The 18191-nt window shown below is 58.5% G+C and overlaps 1 protein-coding gene across 17 annotated transcripts in view; it reads left to right on the top strand.

Annotated features, from left to right (window-relative positions):
- The window catches only part of RIMBP2 (RIMS binding protein 2), a 63518-nt gene extending 47534 nt beyond the window's left edge, over positions 1-15984 (top strand). For 6 of the 17 annotated variants that reach the window (XM_081123143.1, XM_081123145.1, XM_081123142.1 and 3 more), the window contains 10 exons: positions 357-794; positions 2382-2522; positions 2820-2978; positions 7726-7852; positions 9162-9346; positions 10074-10242; positions 10496-10602; positions 11494-11565; positions 12733-12867; positions 14681-15984. In XM_081123143.1, coding sequence (XP_080979269.1) covers positions 357-794; positions 2382-2522; positions 2820-2978; positions 7726-7852; positions 9162-9346; positions 10074-10242; positions 10496-10602; positions 11494-11565; positions 12733-12867; positions 14681-14869 — 1722 coding nt within the window. In that variant the 3' untranslated portion in view covers positions 14870-15984. Of the gene's footprint in view, positions 1-356; positions 795-2381; positions 2523-2819; positions 2979-7725; positions 7853-9161; positions 9347-10073; positions 10243-10495; positions 10603-11493; positions 11566-12732; positions 12868-13326; positions 13374-14680 lie in introns of those variants that run through there. The other 11 variants (XM_081123144.1, XM_081123140.1, XM_081123139.1 and 8 more) reach the window with 6 other exon arrangements.
- Positions 15985-18191: the final 2207 nt, after the last annotated feature.

Below are 18191 nucleotides of genomic sequence, written 5' to 3'. Positions count from 1 at the left end.
AGCCTGGCCCTTCCCGCTGCCCAGTTTTGGCCATAATGAGCCTTGTGTCCTGACCCTCCCGTGACCTTCATCTGTCTCTGAATTGGTTCTGGACACAGAGCCTTTCCTTTCGTGGCCTTAGTTGGCATTCCAGCCTCCAGCAGCAGGGGGTGGTGGCGGCCCCTGGAGTGCTGGCATCTGAAGACCCGCCGGGCCCCTCCCTGAGACTCCCTGAGGCCCAGGCTGCGCAGCATGGCCGATGGGGCCCTGATTCCCGGCCACGAGAGGCCGTCTGAGGTGGGCCCTGGTTCAGGGATGCAGGGAGCTGGCAGGGGCAGGGCTGAGGTCGTCACCTCTGTGGGCTTCCTCTGTGGCAGGTGGCTGAGGTCATCGCCCCCACGGCAGATGGCACAGCCGTGGAGCTGCTGAGGCTGCGGAGCCTGGAAGCCAAGGGCGTGACCGTGCGGACCCTCTCTGCGCAGGGCGAGTCTGTGGACTCTGCCATCGCTGCCATCCCCCCCGATCTCCTGGTGCCTCCAGCCCCCCCGAGAACTCCCACACCGAAGCCATTAGCAAGTGCCGGAGTCCCCGATACCAAAGATGACCGCCCTGGTCCCCACGTCAGAGTGGACGAGGCCTGGGAGCAGGGCCGGGTGCCTTCCCACGGGCACATGCTGGAGCTGCCCGGCCTTCCTGGGAGGCGGTCACCCTCGCCCAGTCGGATCCTCCCGCAGCCACAGGGGGCCCCTGTGTCCACCTCTGTCGCCAAGGCCATGGCCCGGGAGGCTGCACAGAGAGTGGCTGAGAGCAGCAGGGTAAGGCTGATTCCCGAGCTGGTCCAACCTCTCCTGAGTGCACGCTGACCCCCCATCCAAGTGCTCGCCACTGTGGTTGCCGTGTGTTCTCCACTCTCCCCTTGGGCTGCTTTCAGGCCTGATCCAGATGGAATCAGAATGTGTTTTTATTTTGCGAAGTGGACCCAATACCCAGAGGCAACGGTCATCCACCAGCCAGGCCTAGAGAACCGCTGTGACCAGCCCCCAGCCAGGCTTCGGTCTGTGTGCAGGGAGCTGGCAGGGCCTCCTGGGAGTCGGCCTGGGGACCCATCTTCCTAAATGGGCCCTGGCCCTGCTCACCTCCGAGTTCTTGCTCTGTGTGTGTGTGTGTGTGTGTGTGTACGTGTAACATACATACACACACACACACAGATGCACATACCGGTGGACATGTTTACGTACATGCATACATAATACATAAATATATTTGCGTGGTTATTACTAGGAATTGTCTGGGCTGCGGGGACAGAGAGTGTGGGACTGTATTCAGGTGTCAGGTGCAATGAGACGTGGAAGTTTCAGGGACACCTGTGAGGTGAGGCTGCCCTCCACTCATAGGATCTAGAACTGAGCTGGACCCAGCACCCCTCCCTGCCTGGGACAAGCCCCATCTGCTCCCTGGGTGCCCAGGAGTCTGCTGTATGGTCAGGGCCCTGGCCTAGGGCAGCAGGGACAGCAGTGCTCCCAGCCAGCCCATGGGGTCCCCAGGATGGTGACTCCTGGCCACACCCGAGTGCTGGTGCTGGGAGACTCCCCACTTCCTGGGAGTCCCAGGGGCTGGGGCAGGTCAGGGACCCCCCTGGATGTCAGAGCGGAGAGGCACCACGCCCAGGACATGGGGTGGGTGGAGGGTGGGGGGCACAGAGAGCTGCTGCAACAGACATTCAGGCCAGGCTTTTAGGTGAAAACTCAGATTTGTTCAGTATTGGCCTCTAAAACTTAAACACCAACCTGTGGTCTTGGCCAAAGAAAAAACTTCAGAATAATCGCATTTATCACGGGCACACACTTCACCCTGCGGGCTTCAGAGTAGAGGCCTTACCGACGGTACTCGCAGCTTTGGCGATGCTCCGTGGGCAGAAGGCCCGGCGGGTGACACTGCCCCTGCCCTTTCGGATGGCAGCCAAGCACCCTACAGCCTTGAGACCCCACACAGGGCTCTGAGGAGCTGGAGGCAGAGATGGGGCCCAGGGACTCCTGGGGCTGTTGGGTCCCGGCCGGCCCACCCTGTCAGCAGGTGTGGAGAGAGCAAACATCTGAGGTTCATTTTTCTAGAAAGTGCTAAGTGGTCACAGTAAGAGCCAGGCTTTCCGCTGGTCTCCATGGGTTACTTCCAGTGAAGTCCAGGCCTGGTTCTGGTGAGCGTGAGCGTGGGCGGGAGCCTCAGAAACGGCCCAGGAGCCAGAGTGGTTTCTGACCAGGGCCCTTGGCACAGTGGCTCTGAGGGAGCTGGAGGGTGGGCGAAGGGAAGGGTCGAACCCAGAAGACCCAGGGGCCTGGACACCCCTTCCCTCTGCGGCCGCCTCTGACGCCTCCGCTCACCCACGTCTTTCCTCTCCTTCCAAGTTAGAGAAAAGGAGCGTGTTCCTCGACAGGAGCAGGCAATACGCCAACTCGGATGAGGAGGACGGCTACGAGTCCCCGGACGTCAAGAGGAGGGGCACCTCGGTGGACGACTTTCTGAAAGGCTCCGAGCTTGGCAAGCCGGTGAGTGCCAGGCACGTGGCCGGGCAGCTCCTGCTGTCAGTGCCCCGCACGGGCCTCTGGAGGTCAGAACAGCCCTGGGTCCCTGAGAGAGACGGGGGGGGGGGGGGGGGGGGGGGGGGGCGTGCCAGGCCGTGTGACAGCCGCCTCGGTCGGTCTGGGAAGCTGAGATGTCACAAGGCCTGTGCCTTGGCGACCTCACGAGTGTGTGGACGCAGCTCACGAGTTAGCAGAGGAGGGCGGGCACGGGGGGGGGGCACACGGCACTGAGGAGATGCTCCCGCGATCCCCCTGCCCCAGCCACACTGTTGCCACGGAGACGAGTACCACACGGAGAGCAGCCGCGGCTCCGACCTCTCCGACATCATGGAGGAAGACGAGGAGGAGCTGTGCTCGGAGATGCAGCTGGAGGGCGGGGGCCGCCGGCGGCCCAGCGGCACGACCCACGGCGCCCTCAAGGTCAGTGGCCACACGGGCTCCCTCCCTGGTCCTGCCCTCTGCTGGGGCTGTGGGTGGCTCCAGGGGGCCTCGCCTTGCTGCCCCTGGAAGCCCATCGATCTGGATTGGCTTCTTCTCACCATTGAATTTGCATCCGGGGATCCCCTGTCCTTCCTTTTGGTCTGTCCTCTCTGCCAAAAAGTCTGGGTGAGGGAGTTTGGGAGAATCCATGTGGCACCAGGAATCGAGTGGGAAGGAGTCGAGCAATGAAGGCCCCACACCCCGCGCCTGGCCTTGAGCGCCCATCCTGAGGGTCGGCAGCCGGGGGAGCAGGGGTCCCGAGTCAGAGCTGGGGATCGGGACACCTGGGGCTGGCTGGGGGGTTGCGGGGGTCCCACAACTGAGCTGAGCCCTGCAGGAGGGTGGGAGGGCTGGGAGGGCAGTGGGGCCCACACACGAGCCCTTCTTAGGCACCTCCCACCAGAGACCGTGCCCTTGGCATCCTCTGGTGTGGCTGTCAGCCGGGGGTTTGCTGGAAGGTCACAGTCATGGACGTGGAGCCTGGTGGGAGGCTGGCCCTTGTGTGTGTCCCCTGTCCTTGTCTGGGGCACAGTCCACCACGCTGCTGGCTGCTCTGGCTCAGGCGTTTATTCAGCCGCCGGGCAGTGTGGGCTGGTCACCTCGGGGTGCGGGTGCAAGGATGGACATGACCCCTGCCCTCTAGCCCTTCCCAACCTTGTAGGGGAGACAGACAAAAGGCTGGACAGCTGGTAGGACCCATGTGGGCTTTTTGGATGGAAAAGGCTTTGGAGAGGAGACTCACGCTGGGGGAGAAAGGGCCAACCGCGGCGCTTCTCTAGTTCAGAGTCATGCATTTTGAATGGTGGACAGAAGGCAACACCCGAATCTGGCTGCCAACCCAGTGTGTCCTTGCATAGGAAGACTGACGGCTGTTCTCCCGCAAAGGCCGGCGCCAAGAACACGCGGTCCCTATGCAAACCCGCACGGTTGCAGCTCCCGCTCCTCTCGCTGGCTCCTCACCCTGCCCCCACCAGCTCCCACCCACCCAGCGGGATTCAGGAGCCTTTCTTGAGGGAGAGAGGCCCCAAGCTGCCAGTCTGACCTCCCCCAGACACCCGAGTGCTCATAGCCGGGCAGGTGAAGGGCACATGGGTTTCCTGCTGTCACCATGTTTCTTCTTGTGGTGGGGAAGCTCCCGGGATGGTGCTTCCTGAGAACTGTTGAGCAAAGGAGCAAACGGCCACTTCTCTCCCAGGGAGGAGGCCCAGAGGGCAAGCGAGGTCGTTAGAAAACCCCATGGCCATGTCCCACCCCCACAAGCACAGCCCCCACCCCCTTGGGAGCAGCTGAGTGGGACATCACGGCTGGTAGGAAGTGGGGCACAGGGTGGCGGGAGTTGGGGCCACTGACAGCTGCAGGGTCACGAGTTTGTTGGTGCTCTCACGTTTAAAATCAGGAGATTCGCAGGCTGATCTGGATTTCCGACTTCTCTAGAAATTCCGAGACAGGGCTTGGGACCTGCCACACTGGGCTCCCCGAGCTGCGGTGGAGCCTGTTTCCCGGCTGGCATAGTCCAGTCGCCCGCACGTCCCTGCTGGCCCGGGAATGGTTCCGGAGACCCCTGCTCTCCACCATAGTTGTTTTCACCATAATGTTCTCAGAACTGATGCCCTCGCTGTCCCGTTAGCCAGTGGGGGATGTTCTCAGCAGGTAGGGTGCCTGCCCCTTCACTTGCTCACCTGGGCTCAGTGGGCCCCACACACGTGGCAGATGCTGCACCTGTGAACTGCCACACCGTGTGCTCATGGAGCCTGCGGGCCCATGTGGAGACAGCAGGTCAGCAGATTATAATGTTCCCATGCGGTCCGTCCCATGAGCTCCCTAGAGGCCGGGGGGGAAACCCTGGCCTGGAGGGTCAGTCTTCCCAGAGCAGAGACACCCCCTCGGTGCCCAGCAGGGCAGCAGAGGCTGAGGCTGGGTGAACAGTCGGGCAGGGCCGTGCAGACCCCAGCACACCTTCCTGGTGAGCCAACATGGGGCCAGGCCCTGGGGCCCTTGGTAGCCTTGAAGTCCAGGACCTGGAGGAGGGTCGGGCGGACCTGCAGGCCTTTGCAGACACTGACGGGCAAGACAGTGGAGCAGGCACTGGTCCCAGAGCAAGGCCACGGCGCCGAGTGACCAGGTCCCAGTGTGACACTTACATTTTAGCTGGGAGAGAGGTGATCCGGAGCGGGTGGGAAAGGAGTTCAGCTAAGTTAGGAATAGAATGAATGGACAGGAACTGCTCTGTGACTTGGCTCAGTCACACCCTGTGTCCAGTGGCAGCTGTCCTGAGGTTGTGGGCACAGCCAATGGGCAGTAGGGCCTAGATCGCCCAGGTGCTCTGGGCACAGGCAGCTCACAGAACCAAGCAGCTTGGTCCATGGGCAGCACCCTGCCTCTGTGCCACCCAGCTGCTCCCAGCCCCCACCTGCTACCCTGGTTCAGTGCATGGTCTGCCGCCCGGCTCCATCCTCTCACCCACTCCATTCCCATTTCAGAGCCCGGCAGGAGCATGCCACTCCCCCTCCCCAGCAGCATGCCTCTGCCTGTGGCCTCCGAGACTAATGCTGTCTGTGTTTTCTTTCCCTCCCTCACCCACTTCATGTCTGCTCACACACTGTTTGTCACACGTGTCCCCTTAGGAGTGCTATAAGCATAGGACCTCTGAAGGGGCTTTCCTGGAGCAGCCCGAGGGCCCCCTGCAGGCCCCGCACAGTACGAGACTGTTCAGTATCCCCGAAGTAGCCGAGGAGGACCCAGAGCACTGTGAGTTCTTGCGCAGACAGGGCTTAGGGTGCTCGTCCAGGGCCTGGGAGGCCAGGCCCGCCCGGCCCTGCAGGGGACACGAGGCTCCGCAGAGCTCCTGGTTCCCCGCGAAACCCAAGGGCCCTGCAGCAGGCCCCCACGCCGAGGACTTCCTTCATGAAGACAGAGGCTGTCGGGTCAGCCGCTCAGCCACCAGGAGCCCAGACAGCGGCCTGGACTGTGGGAGTGAAGAAGAGGGCCCGCGGGTCAGTTTCAGGAACACAGCCACCTCGGGCAGCCCAGGCCCCGGGCTCTGTCCCTGTAGGAGCCTCAGGCCCCTGCTGGCCAGGCGGCGGACGCTGACCCGGCAGACCAGCATCGAAGAGGACTTTGGGGAGCAGGTGGACACAGGCCCCGCCCTCAGGAATGACGACGCCCGCCCGAGCCCGGAGAGGTCCGCCCCCAGGAAGTATGGCTGGGACCAGCCCATGGGTCCCGAAGTCTGGAAGAAAAGCACAAAAACGCCCCACAGTAGGGCGACCGCCCAACACGCACAGGCACCTCCCCGGGTCGCAGACGGCCCCTTGGTGTGTGACGTGAGCCCTCCTCGCCTCCGCTTGCCAGACCAACCCGTCTGCATCCTTCCCTGCGCCTCTTTATGTCGGTGCTCCCGGGACTCGGCCGCCTACCCTCGTCCTCCATGCGCTTGGTTTACTGCCCATTGCTTCCCGGTCCTTTCACCATGCTGAAGGTTCCTTTATTTTGCTTTCGAATGATGATTCCCTCCCCCCCAATCAGCGATGACTGTGGCTGCTTCAGTTAAAGGACAACTGAATCTAAATTTTAATTAAGGGTTAGCTGAACTGATCACCTGCGAGCCTGACAACACAGGCTTTTTAGAAACGAACGTAGGGGCCGATTTATGACGACCGGTATTGGAAGCTTTCCTCTTGTGCTTTTGTGTTGGTTGTTGCTGTCTGGCCTTCATCCGAAATCGGAAAAGAAAAAAAGCGATTGTCGAAGACCCATTTTAGCATAGTCTCCAGAGGCTTTTCTTAACCCCCTGCATCCAGTTCTGAGGCTGCTTTTTCCATCACCAGCTCTAGGCTGCGGGGAGCTTCATTCATCCCCGCACTGCGCTCTCCCCGAGCGTTTGCTCCTAGGTCCGTCTCAGGCCGCCCAGGCCGGGCCCTCAGCCCGTGCAGTTTGCGATCTGTCCACAAGAGGGCTCTAGCCCACACCCCACACTTCACTGGGGACCCCACAGCCTGTGCCCGCCTGTAACAAGCCCTCTTATCTCCGGAACCCAGAAGCGCCGTTCCTTCCCTGGGTCCCTGAGAATTTCCCGACTCAAACTACTTCCCAGGGAGCCGGAGGCTTTCCCTGATCCTCTGACACGCTGCTCACCTTCAGCGTGCTAGAGGCACATCCACGCAGGACAGTCCTTCAGGTCAGCCCCAAATGTGACCCGTGTTTTCAGAGTTTCAAACACCCAGAAACGTCTGTCTTTGAATCTTCCATAACCTCACATACAGCTTTGTCCCAGTGGGACCGTGGCCACGCAGCGTTTTTCCAAGTTGTGATCGTTGGAGGAGGACCTGTAGGTCAGGGTTGTACGAGGTCAAAGGGGCCATCGGGGCAATGAGTCGTAGGGAAGCCGTTCTCACTTTCGGTCAGAATTTCTGGCTTCTGCAGCAGGAGCAGCAACACAAAGGTGCCCCCCAAGGAATTATTTCCCTCCCCCTCCTCCCCAGGTGTTGAAAAGCAACTCTGCTGTGGAAGTTGGGGTGCCTGGGGCGAGCAGCTTTGTCTTCCAGGCCATTCAGCTAACCTTTCAGTTAAAAGCTAAGTTTAGTTGCCTTTACAGCTTCTGCTTCTAAATTAAGTTGATTTGGCTGCTGACTTGATTCTTGTGTCCCCAGGGCTGGCAAGACTTATGACTTTGGTGCTTTGTCTTCAGATTTTAGGAAACCCAGCGTCTGCAGGACGGGCGGATCGTGGGGATCGTGGGGATCGCGTGGGCCGGAGGTTTCCCCAGGGCGGCACTGGCCCTCATCGGACCCGGCCGGGGGTGGTCCCGTCCATCGGTTAGTGCCTCTTTTGTCTTTCAGCCACAGAGCACGTGACTGCTCAGTCCTCAATCTAAACATTTAAGAAAATGACTGGGAAAAGCATTTTCATCTAAGTACAGAAAGCTGTCAGTTGTGGCAAAAAGGTGGCAGAAAAGGCACAAGATAAACAAAACCTATTAATAAGCATCCTCACATCGAACGTCCTGTTATATTTTCAGAAGACAAAAGTGAATCACGCTCAGCAGGCACCAAAAACGAGGAGACACACTATTTAGATAATGTTGGAAACTAGAAAACACACGAGCTCTTGCCATTCACTGTAAACAAAACTAGAATCCGTGTGAAGAAACGGAAGAGGCTGCTGTTCAGGTTTTGCTGCCTCGCAGAAGGTAGCTTACTGCCCTCTGAGCTGACCGAGCGTCCTGAAAAGGTCCCAGTTCCAATAAGGTCAGCAGCTCCCGGCACTCGGAACATCAGCCTTTCCTCCAGCTCGGGTGCTTTCAATTTTCCAGCTAAATGTTTCTGCTGGTGACAGAAGCCAACGGCTTGGTTGTGTCTTTCCACACACCTGTGACACCGTTGTCCCGCCTCATGGGCTGCGTGCTGGTCACCGAGCGCTGGCTGCTCTGTCCCAACCTGCCCCCTCCTCCCGGCTGGAGCTCTCCTCGTTTGCTTCCCCAGTGATGGGACCTTGCGATCCGCCAGCAGGTGATGGTGCTGGCTCTCCCTCTCCTTGCGCACACTCCCCTAGGCGGACACTCCCCTAGGCGGACACTCCCCTAGGCGGACACTCCCCTAGGCGGCACAGACGGTCTGGATGCGCGGCTGCAGCCTGTCGAGTGTCGGCTGTGCACTGACACTGAGATTTCAGAAAGAATCACCGCCTGCAGCTGGGATGGGTGGGAGCCGCGCTCGCTAGTGGGGGCTGCAGCTCTTGCCCTCGGCTGCTTGGAGCGGCGTGAACAGCTGGGTCACTGCGTCCCGCTCCGTCCCCCTGTGGCTCATGCACAAATGCATTCGAAGCCCCGGGTGGGCTCTGGCTCGCCCGTCGTGGAGACGGGCCTCTGGCCCAGTGTGGCCGCAGGGGGACCAGCAGGGCGCGGGACGTCCAGCAGCGCGGGGCGGGGCTGCCCGCGGGAGGGAGCTCGGTCCTGTGTCCATTCGGGTCCCGGCTGAGGGTGTCCGCTTTGCACACCTCGGGTCGAGGCGGCCGTCTGCGCCCACGCGCCAGCCACAGGCCTTTAAACCGGGCGAAGCGAGCGTGTCCGGGCCCCGGGGGTCCGGCGGGGGTGCCCAGCGCGGCCCGTATGCCTCCCACCCCCAGAGGACCGCGCCGGCGGCGATCGGCTCTCCCCCGACTTCTACGAGGAGTCCGAGACCGACCCCGGCGCCGAGGAGCTCCCCGCGCGCATCTTCGTCGCCCTGTTCGACTACGACCCGCTCAGCATGTCCCCGAACCCCGACGCCGCGGAGGAGGAGCTGCCCTTCAAGGAGGGGCAGGTCATCAAGGTGGGCGCCCCGCGGGGGGCCTGGCAGGGGCAGGTCATCGAGGTGGGCGCCCCGCGGGCGGGCCTGGGAGGGGAGGGCGCCCCGAGGTCGTGCGCGCAGCGCCTGCTGTGGACACTGCAGAGCGGCTGACAGCGCTGCCGCCCGCCCTCCGCGGGGTGGGCGCCTCCGCTCCCGCCGCGACTGCCCCGTGCGCCCAGCGGGTGCCCCAGCTGCTCCCCCGGCCTGGCCCAGGACTGTGCCCTCGCGGCGGCCCGCGGCGTAGTTGAGCACGTGACACAATCCGCTGCGTCCCACTGAGGGCGTCTGGGGGCCACTGCCCCCCATAGGACCGCGCTGACAGCAGGGTGACCCATCTCTCAGCCAGCCAGTCAGCACACTGCAAGCGGGAGACGTAATTCTGAGCCAGCCAGTCACAGCACTGTAAGCGGGTGGTGGCGTTCTGAGCCAGCCAATCAGCGCACTAAGTGGGTGGTGTGATCCTGAGCCAGCCAATCAGCACACTAAGCGGGTGGTGTGATCCTGAGCCAGCCAATCAGCATACAGCGGGTGACGCAATTCCGAGCCAGCCAGTCCGCGCACTGTAAGCGGGTGGTGTGATCCTGAGCCGGCCAATCGGCACACTGTAAGCGGGTGGTGTGATCCTGAGCCGGCCAATCGGCACACTGTAAGCGGGTGACGCAGTTCCGGGCCAGCTGCTCACCGGGCCTCGGCCTCTCTGTGGCCCCAGGTTTACGGGGACAAGGACGCCGACGGCTTCTACCGCGGGGAGACGTGCGCGCGGCTCGGCCTCATTCCCTGCAACATGGTCTCCGAGATCCACGCGGACGACGAGGAGCTGATGGGCCAGCTGCTCCGACAGGGCTTCCTGCCGCTCAGCACGCCCGTGGAGAAAGTAGGTACGGCGCCCGCCCGACGGCCCTCCCGCTCCTGGCGGCGCCGCGCTGTGAGCGCGACTCGGGGCGCGTCGTGACTGGCCTGTCCCGCGGCCCGGGGCCCAGCCCCGCCCCGCGACAGCGCGCTCCGTGTTCCGGGCGCAGACCACGCCCAGCACCCCACCCGAGCCTGGTGGCGGCCACCTCGGGCCCCCTGCCACGTGACGGGGCCCCGCTCCTGTGCGATGGTCACGTGGCCTTTTCTCCCCGTGGTCAGTAGAGAGGAGCAGAAGAGGGGGCCGGCAGCACGCGGTGTCCACGCGCAGGATGGTGGCCTTGTACGACTACGACCCGAGGGAGAGCTCGCCCAACATCGACGTGGAGGTACCGCCTGTCCCTCGCTGTCTCCCGCAGAGCGCGTGACCCCGTGACCCCCCTGACCCCAGCCGTCTCCTGCGCCCCCCCCGCGCGGCTCCCAGGGCAGTGGGCGGCCAGCACCGGTGTGGGCCCAGTGGTCTCCGTGCGGCTCGGCTACAGGGCCAGCCCCACGCCCACGGCCGGGTGGACGGCGGGGCTCAGTGCCAGGCCCTGCGTGGTTTGGTGTCTCGCAAACTGAAGGGGTGGCCTCCGGAAAGGAAAGGTTAGGCTTCCACCCGGTGGGGCCACTAAATTTCTTAGACGACGGGTGCGTCAGCACCCGCTCACCCAGTGTCGGCGGTGCCTGGCGGCCCAGTGGGCCGGCCCCACTGGAAGGGCGCTGGCAGGCTTGACTTGTGTGTGATGCCTGGCAGGCCTTTGACAGGGACCCCCCACTTTCACATTTTCTGACACTGGTACCAGACTGGTCTGCCCATCCCAGCCCCATGGGCAGGGAAGTAGGCTTTTCATTAGTAATTGAGCACAGTCTCAGACTCAGCGGGAGGTGTTTACGTAAAGAGCCTTAGCTGCTGGAATAGCTCCCTGACACCCAGGTGCTAAAGATTAAGCACCTGGCGGGCATTAGGACCATAGGTGGGCCGTGGCCGGGATGAATTCTGGCCGGAACCGGGCACCGCAGCGCTTTCCTGGGGTGGCCTGCTTTCCAGTGCGGCTATTTCTGAGAGGCCGCGCGCAGAGCCCTCTCAGCTCCGTGACCTCTCTGCCTCTGGGCTGAAGGAGAAGGTTAATAATAACCAAAATGACAGGAACGGAGATGACGGGAGAAACCACAAAGCTCTTTTGAGAAAGTGGTGGTACAGGGCAAGGCTGCTCACTGCCGCCTCCGTCTCTCTCCAGGCTGAGCTCACCTTTTGCACGGGAGACATCATCTCTGTCTTCGGTGAAATCGACGAGGACGGGTTTTACTATGTAAGTTTTTCAAGCGGCGAGATGCGCCATCTTGCTCACCTGCTATGCCTGGTTTGTGCTGTCTGTCCTCTCTCGGGGTGTATGTCCAGGAATGGACATGCGGGGCTGTAGGGTGGCTGTACTTGTGCTTGAGGAACCGCCTGGCTGCCTTCCCACAGTGGCTGCGCCAGGCCTCCAAGTCCTCCATGCCTTCACCGGCAGTTTCCCTCTTCGTAAACATTTGGTTTGGTTTTTGGTAGTGGCCGTCGCAGGGGAGTGAGGCGGGGCCTGTGTTTCGGCTCTGCGTCTCCCTAACGCTTAGATGCTGGCTGATCACCTTTCCACAAGCTGTTGGCCTTCCCGTGCCTTTTTGGAGAAATGTCTATTTGAGTCCTTTGCCCCCTTTTCATTGGTGGTTTTTTGGTTGAGATGTAGGTGTTCTTCACATAGTATGGATGCTAACCTCCTAGACCCCCTCCTGCAGGGGGCCTTCTTGTATTGCCTGTGCGCCGGTGGTTTTAATTCTGGTGCAGGAGGGGCCTGGGAACAGAGAACAGACTCCCACGGGGCCTGGGACTTGGTTTTGGGCACTTGTGGGGCAAGTTGGCGTTGGGGGTAGGGAAGAAATGACACAGTGGACTGTGACCCTCTTGGTCTGGATGGCAGCTGGGCCTGCAGTCCATGACCCTATAGACACTTGTCAATGGAAGGATACGTACCAGCCTGAAGCAGTGGTCCCCTCGGTGTCTGGATTTTTATAGTGAGAACGTAGTGGTGTATGAGGAGGATGCTAACAGGTGGCTGAACAGGCCTAGACACCGGGCCTTGCTGCTGGTTAACTCACCACCTGTTCTCCACCCCGCCCCCACCTAGTGATGGAGAGACTCTGAGGTCCCAGGACTGAGAGGGTCCCAGGAGAGGCCCCAAGCGAGCCTGGTGCTAAGAGCCACCGAGGCTCCAGGACAAATCATAGTCCTCTGCTCCGCCCCACAGGCCAAGTCAGGGGAGGTGGCCGAGGTCATTTTCTGGATCGATCGGGGTAGTTTGGAAACACTGGAGTCCCTTCCAGTTGCACCCGCTTTGAACCGGAATGAAGCGCCCCACGCTGTCCTCCGGGCTGTTCCTAGCTGAGGGGAAGTGAGCTCATGGGATGTGGAGTAAGGGGGCCTCCTGCTCACCATGTTTTAGGGGGAGCTCAATGGGCAGAAAGGCCTCGTGCCTTCGAACTTCCTGGAAGAAGTGCCTGATGATGTGGAAGTCTATCTGTCTGATGCCCCGTCCCACCCTGTACATGACACGCCGGCCCGCGCCAAGGCCAAACGGGTAAGCAGCTGTCCCCAGCGCATCTAGGGCCCTGCCACCGCCACCTACACTCTCACACAGTCTTTGTTGTTCTCATGTCTTGGGCCGAAAGCGTCACCCTGAGTGTTTCCTCCACCCTTCCATGGGGCTCGTGCCTAAAAATGCTTACTTCTAAATCTTGTTTATTTCACAAAAAAATGACCCTTTCAATGCCCATCAACCAGCCTTTACTCACGAGGGCCTCCCCTCACGTGACAGACACACACTTGGTCTGATGCAGAGGGAGAGGGGCTGCTTGTCCTTAGACTCGAGGGCGTCAGGCCTCCCCACAGGGATCAGAGAACTCCGAGAGCGTATCTAACGATCAGATGACATTCGTGTTTAGTGTCTCATTTTTATTTTACTTCATCACTGCGAGTTTTTCTATATTATATTTTTATATATATATTTTTATTTCTTTGCTCATCTGCTTGGAAACAGAAGAAGAGTGTTCATTTCACACCCTAATCAGGCACTGTAGCCTTCACGTAAGTGAGCAACTGAAGATACTGTAACACACCACCTAAGCTCCCTCACGACTCACGTGGTGACGTAAGGTTCACTGTGGGCTAAGAAAGAAATATGTCTCAAAACCATTTGTCTCAGTTGTAAAGCAACTGAACGTGTAGTGAGAGAAACTGTCTTTCACGATCATCTCCTACTCACGGGGAGGATGCTGAAAGGCCGACACTGGGAACATATTTCTTGAGGCTGTTTGTTTACATAGAGTTACGATGTCCATTCCTAGCGGAGCTGCGTATTGCATTGTTAGCCACTCCTGGAAAAGCACAACCTCATCAATGTTTACCACAGATTCACTTTAAAAAATCGGGACTGGAGATCAGGAGGCTGGGCAGTGAGCAGGGCTGACTGGGCGTCGCCTCCCGCTGCCCTGCCGGCTGAGGACCGGGCATGTCTCCCTTGCCCCTGCACCTCTCTTTATGAGAGCTGAGCCTCTCCTCAGAGCACAGACAGTGGGGAGAGGCAGTGAGGTGGCCGAGCAATGCAATACCGAGTTGAGACACGCAGCTCCAATGACCGCCTTAGATGAGGCCGTGGTGTCTTCAGGTGACTTTGGGATGCGTGACGAGGTGTTTTTCATTAGCGTTAGACCTCAATTTTAAATCCAAGCAAGCTTGAAGCCCTTGGCTGGTCGCCTTTGCCTGCTGAACGCTGCATACTCCCTGGGAGGCGGCTTGCTCTGGCAGGTCAGGCAGCGGGGGATGGTCCCACATCCCGCCAGGCGCGGGGCCACAGGCACCGGTGAGCTCAGCTGCTCCCAGTCTGTCCTGTGCTCATGACTGACAAAACTCCATCACCAGTTATGTGTGCGTAACGTCAGCATACACTGAGGGCCTTTAAGCTTTCTTTGATTGTAATTAAGGTTCATTTTAGTTTTTTTTCTTTCAACCGGTGTGCCATCTCCAGTGTTTCTAACCCAGGAACACAGTTGACCCCCAGGGTTACAGACCCAAGTAGCTTTCAAAGACAGTTCCCTTTAAGAACGTTGCTTTTGAGATTACAGATGGGTACTCGGCCAGTTTCACTGTCCACTTAATTTAGCTTTCCCCTCCACTTTTGGTCTTAATTTGCAAAGGAAGTGATCTTCTAGCTGTCTTGCTCGAGTCTCAGAGGCACTGGGGCGGGGGGGGGGGGGGCTGTTGCTCCTGGCACGTTAATACTTGAAAGAAAACACCTTCCTCCCCATGTGGTGGGCCGGGCGTGCGATGTGGCCGCGTGGCTTGGTTGTGTTGGCGCTGACACACTCAATAAACTGTTACACTGTACCTACTAGGTTCCTCCTGAGGGGTCAGGTACAGCAAGGAGAGCGCCATCCCCCACAGCCCATCTCCATTCGGGGTCACCTGCGTCATCTGTGGGTACTGGTAGTCCTGGGAGAGGCAGGGAAATGTCCTCGAGAAAGAAAAAGGGGCTGCTTTTCAAAGGCAAGAGGCTGCTGAAAAAGCTGGGCGCCGTGAAGTGAGTCAGGAGCTGCGGACCACCTCCGACCTGCGAGTCTCACTCCAAACCAGGGCTCCCATGACTCCAGCGCTCCCCAAACCCCGGCCCCACAGCAGAGACAGCTCTGCTCCTCCACCCACCAGAGCACCTGAGAGGGCCTGGCTGGCGCCTCCCTCGGCTCTGGCTCGGCCTAGGTGGCTCTCACTGCCTCAGGCCAGACGGGAGGCCCCACCCGACAGGCCAGGCCTGGCAGATCCAGCCCACCCGGGACCCGTCTTTGTGCACTTGTCACCCGCCCCTAAAGGAGCAGTCCCCACCCTCCTCGCTCTTCAAATGCTTGCCTCATTCTGCGTAACTCAATTTAACTCTGGTCTGAACTCCTAGCTGAACCGCCCTGATGTTCTGCCTTATTACCGCACAGTGGTTTGTACTGTCTAATAAACTTCCTGTCCATGCGTCTGTGTAGTGCGTCCGTGTCTCCCCCACACACAGACAGGGCTCACACCCAGGTCCAGGCCGAGAGCGGGAAGACCCCCTGCCCTGTGTCTTTCACAGCAGGCGGGCGACACAGACAATGTTTACTTATGTCACTCAGAGCAGGAGACATAACTGGTCACAGCCCCAGCCACCTGCCAGAAAGCTGACACGGCCCATCCCCATCGCTCTCAGTGTTACTTGTGGCATATGGATTTCTGTTCCTTTCATTCTTTGTTGAAATGCCAGACACAGGCACAGATAGCGACAGCACCCACGAGAGAAAGCCCTCCCACCACGCCCAGCCACAGCACAACACCCGTGTCAGTTTGTCCCTTGGCCCTCGAGCAAAAGACATGCAAGTTGCGGGCAGGTGCACTCGATGGTTACTCTTTTCTAATTCCCATCCACTTGGAAGTTGTTTTTACTATTTATACAGACTTTTCTGACTGCCTTTCTTTTGTAATTTATGGGAGGTTTATAAATGAATGACAGAGCTTTCCCCATTGTCTTCAGAGCTGTGTTGTCAACTGTAACATAATCTGTGTGGTAGATGTGTTAAAGGAAAGGACCTGTGTGGTTTAGGGCTGTGTGGGTGTGTGCATGTGGACGGTTAGTGTCAAATATTTTCTAGAAATAAAGTCTGTTATTTTATATGATGCTACCTCGTCTGTGTTGTTTTAAACACTCAACCACAGCAGCACAACAAGCTCTCCAAGCTGGACCAGGCAAACTGTAACCTCACTTTCCTGGGAGCTCCTTTTTTTCCCTAAAGTAGTCTGGCCCATGTTTTGGGGGTCTCTCATAAAATGCCGTCACACTCACACTGGCGACAACCCAATATGGCAAAAGCAGGCTATTAGCCCGAGTCAGCATTTCTCGTGCATGGGAAACACTCATCCACCCAAAGCCTGACGGGCTCCAGCCGCCTCGGCAACACTTCCCCTCGGTGAATGGAGAGCTGCACCCACCGCACACAGCGGAACACACTTCTCACGCCGAGGCGTCCCCTGAAAGCCTTAATCACAGTAAAATCCTCCCAATAGTAGTGTTCATCCTGATAAGAGTAAAACCAACATGCTGTGGCAGGCTTCGTTCCCATCAGCGCACGCACCCGGGTGGTGGGTTTGATCCCGTTGGGGCTCGTGTAGGAGGCAACCGATCAATGCTCCTCTCACATCGCTGTTTCTTCCTCTAAAAAAAAAAATATATATATATATATCAGTAAAAGCATTCTCAGGTGAGGATCAAAACAAAACCAAGGCCTCAAATCAGCCTTTTCCAGCCACCTGACCAGTCGCCCACTGGTTCCAGTCCTGCGACCGTGTTGTCTCCGAGTGCTGCCTCTGACATTCTTCTGAAACTTCACCTGTTTTCTTTTGATGCTCAAATCACACAGGTTAGGGAACCTGGACTAAGAGCCAAGGATGCTGTTACGACACTTAGCTTGGAGAACTGAAAGGAAACGTAAAAGGTTTTCATTCCCACTGTTAAGGCTAAATCCAAAAGGTATTTACTGCACAAGACCACGTACAGCGATAGCAGCACAGCAACTGCACTGAACTGAATCCCCACCCAGTGGCTCCTGTACAACGTTTACATTCGTTCCACTGGTAGACGGCTACACGACTTCCAGCCACTCTCCACAGACTGTCCAGATGACGCCTACACACAGGGAGCCCCGCAGTCATCACAGCCGCACGCTTCACCCAGATGCAGACACCGGGCTGCCTGTGCTCGCAGCTCTGGACACCCCCTCACCACTGACGCTGTGGAAGCAGCTCCGGGTGGAAGGCTCTGTGACCTGAGGTCATGGTGGCTCCCGGTCGGCCTTAGGAAGGGAGTGTCCTCCTGACGGACGGCCCTCCAGCAGTGTGAAGATGCAGGGAGTGGAAAGGGGCAGATGCTTTCAGTGAACACAAACCACTGTGATCCAAGTAAGGTGACAATCACGTCAATTTTATTACGACAAACAGAATGATGTTCCAGTTGCAAACAAAATAAATAGCAACGTTAATATAGACTACCAGTCTCTCCTGTTAAGGAGTCTTAAAATGTTTCTTTGGACAAAAATTTAAAACTTTTCAACTATCTTTTTTAACCCCAATAGCACATAGCCCTCCCCCATAAAAAAGCCTGTTTCTCCAAAGTCTCCCCCTTCCCGTGCCTGGTGAAGGTTATTTGATGGCAGCTTTATTGTAAAGAAAGGAGAGACCCCAACAGCCCCGAGAACGGGAGCTGGCTGCCCCCCCATGTGCTTCCTCCTCTGCACTCAACACTGTGGCTAATGAGGGTCACACGCACCACTTCCTCACTCAGGAAAGTGCTTCAGTTTAGGGGCTGTTTATAATACAAAGTATCTTAGCCACATTTTTCTCAAAACACAAAAGTCCTCAGTCTATTTGAGAGGCAAACAATTTAAAACATAAAATCTTAGCCCTGGCTGGTGTGGCTCAGTGGTTGGAGCGTCAGCCTATACACCGAAAGGTGGCGGGTTCCATTCCTGGTCGGGGCACATACCTAGGTTGCGGGTTTGATCCCTGGTTGGGGTGCAAACAGGAGGCAACCCATCGATGCTTCTCTCTCTCTGTCTCTCCCTCTCTCTCCCTCTCTCTCCCTTCCTTTCCTCTCTGTCTCTCCCTGTCTCTCCCTCTCTCTCCCTTCCTTTCTCTAGAAAGAAAAAATCAATGAAAACATGTCCTTGGGTGAGGATTATAAGAAAACAACTTAATTTTTACCTATAAAATAAGTCGGTTAATAGCAGTGTTAGAATTAAGACTCTAGACCTCCTAATTCCCTTCCCAAGTTTCATCTACAAAGAGAACAGTTAAAAAAACAAGCTTGGAAAACATCACGAGGTTGCCACTTGG

This window comes from Miniopterus schreibersii (genome assembly GCF_964146895.1).
Source record: "Miniopterus schreibersii genome assembly, chromosome: 20".
NCBI classification, from domain to species: domain Eukaryota; kingdom Metazoa; phylum Chordata; class Mammalia; order Chiroptera; family Miniopteridae; genus Miniopterus; species Miniopterus schreibersii.
This window is presented reverse-complemented; position numbering and strand designations above follow the sequence as displayed.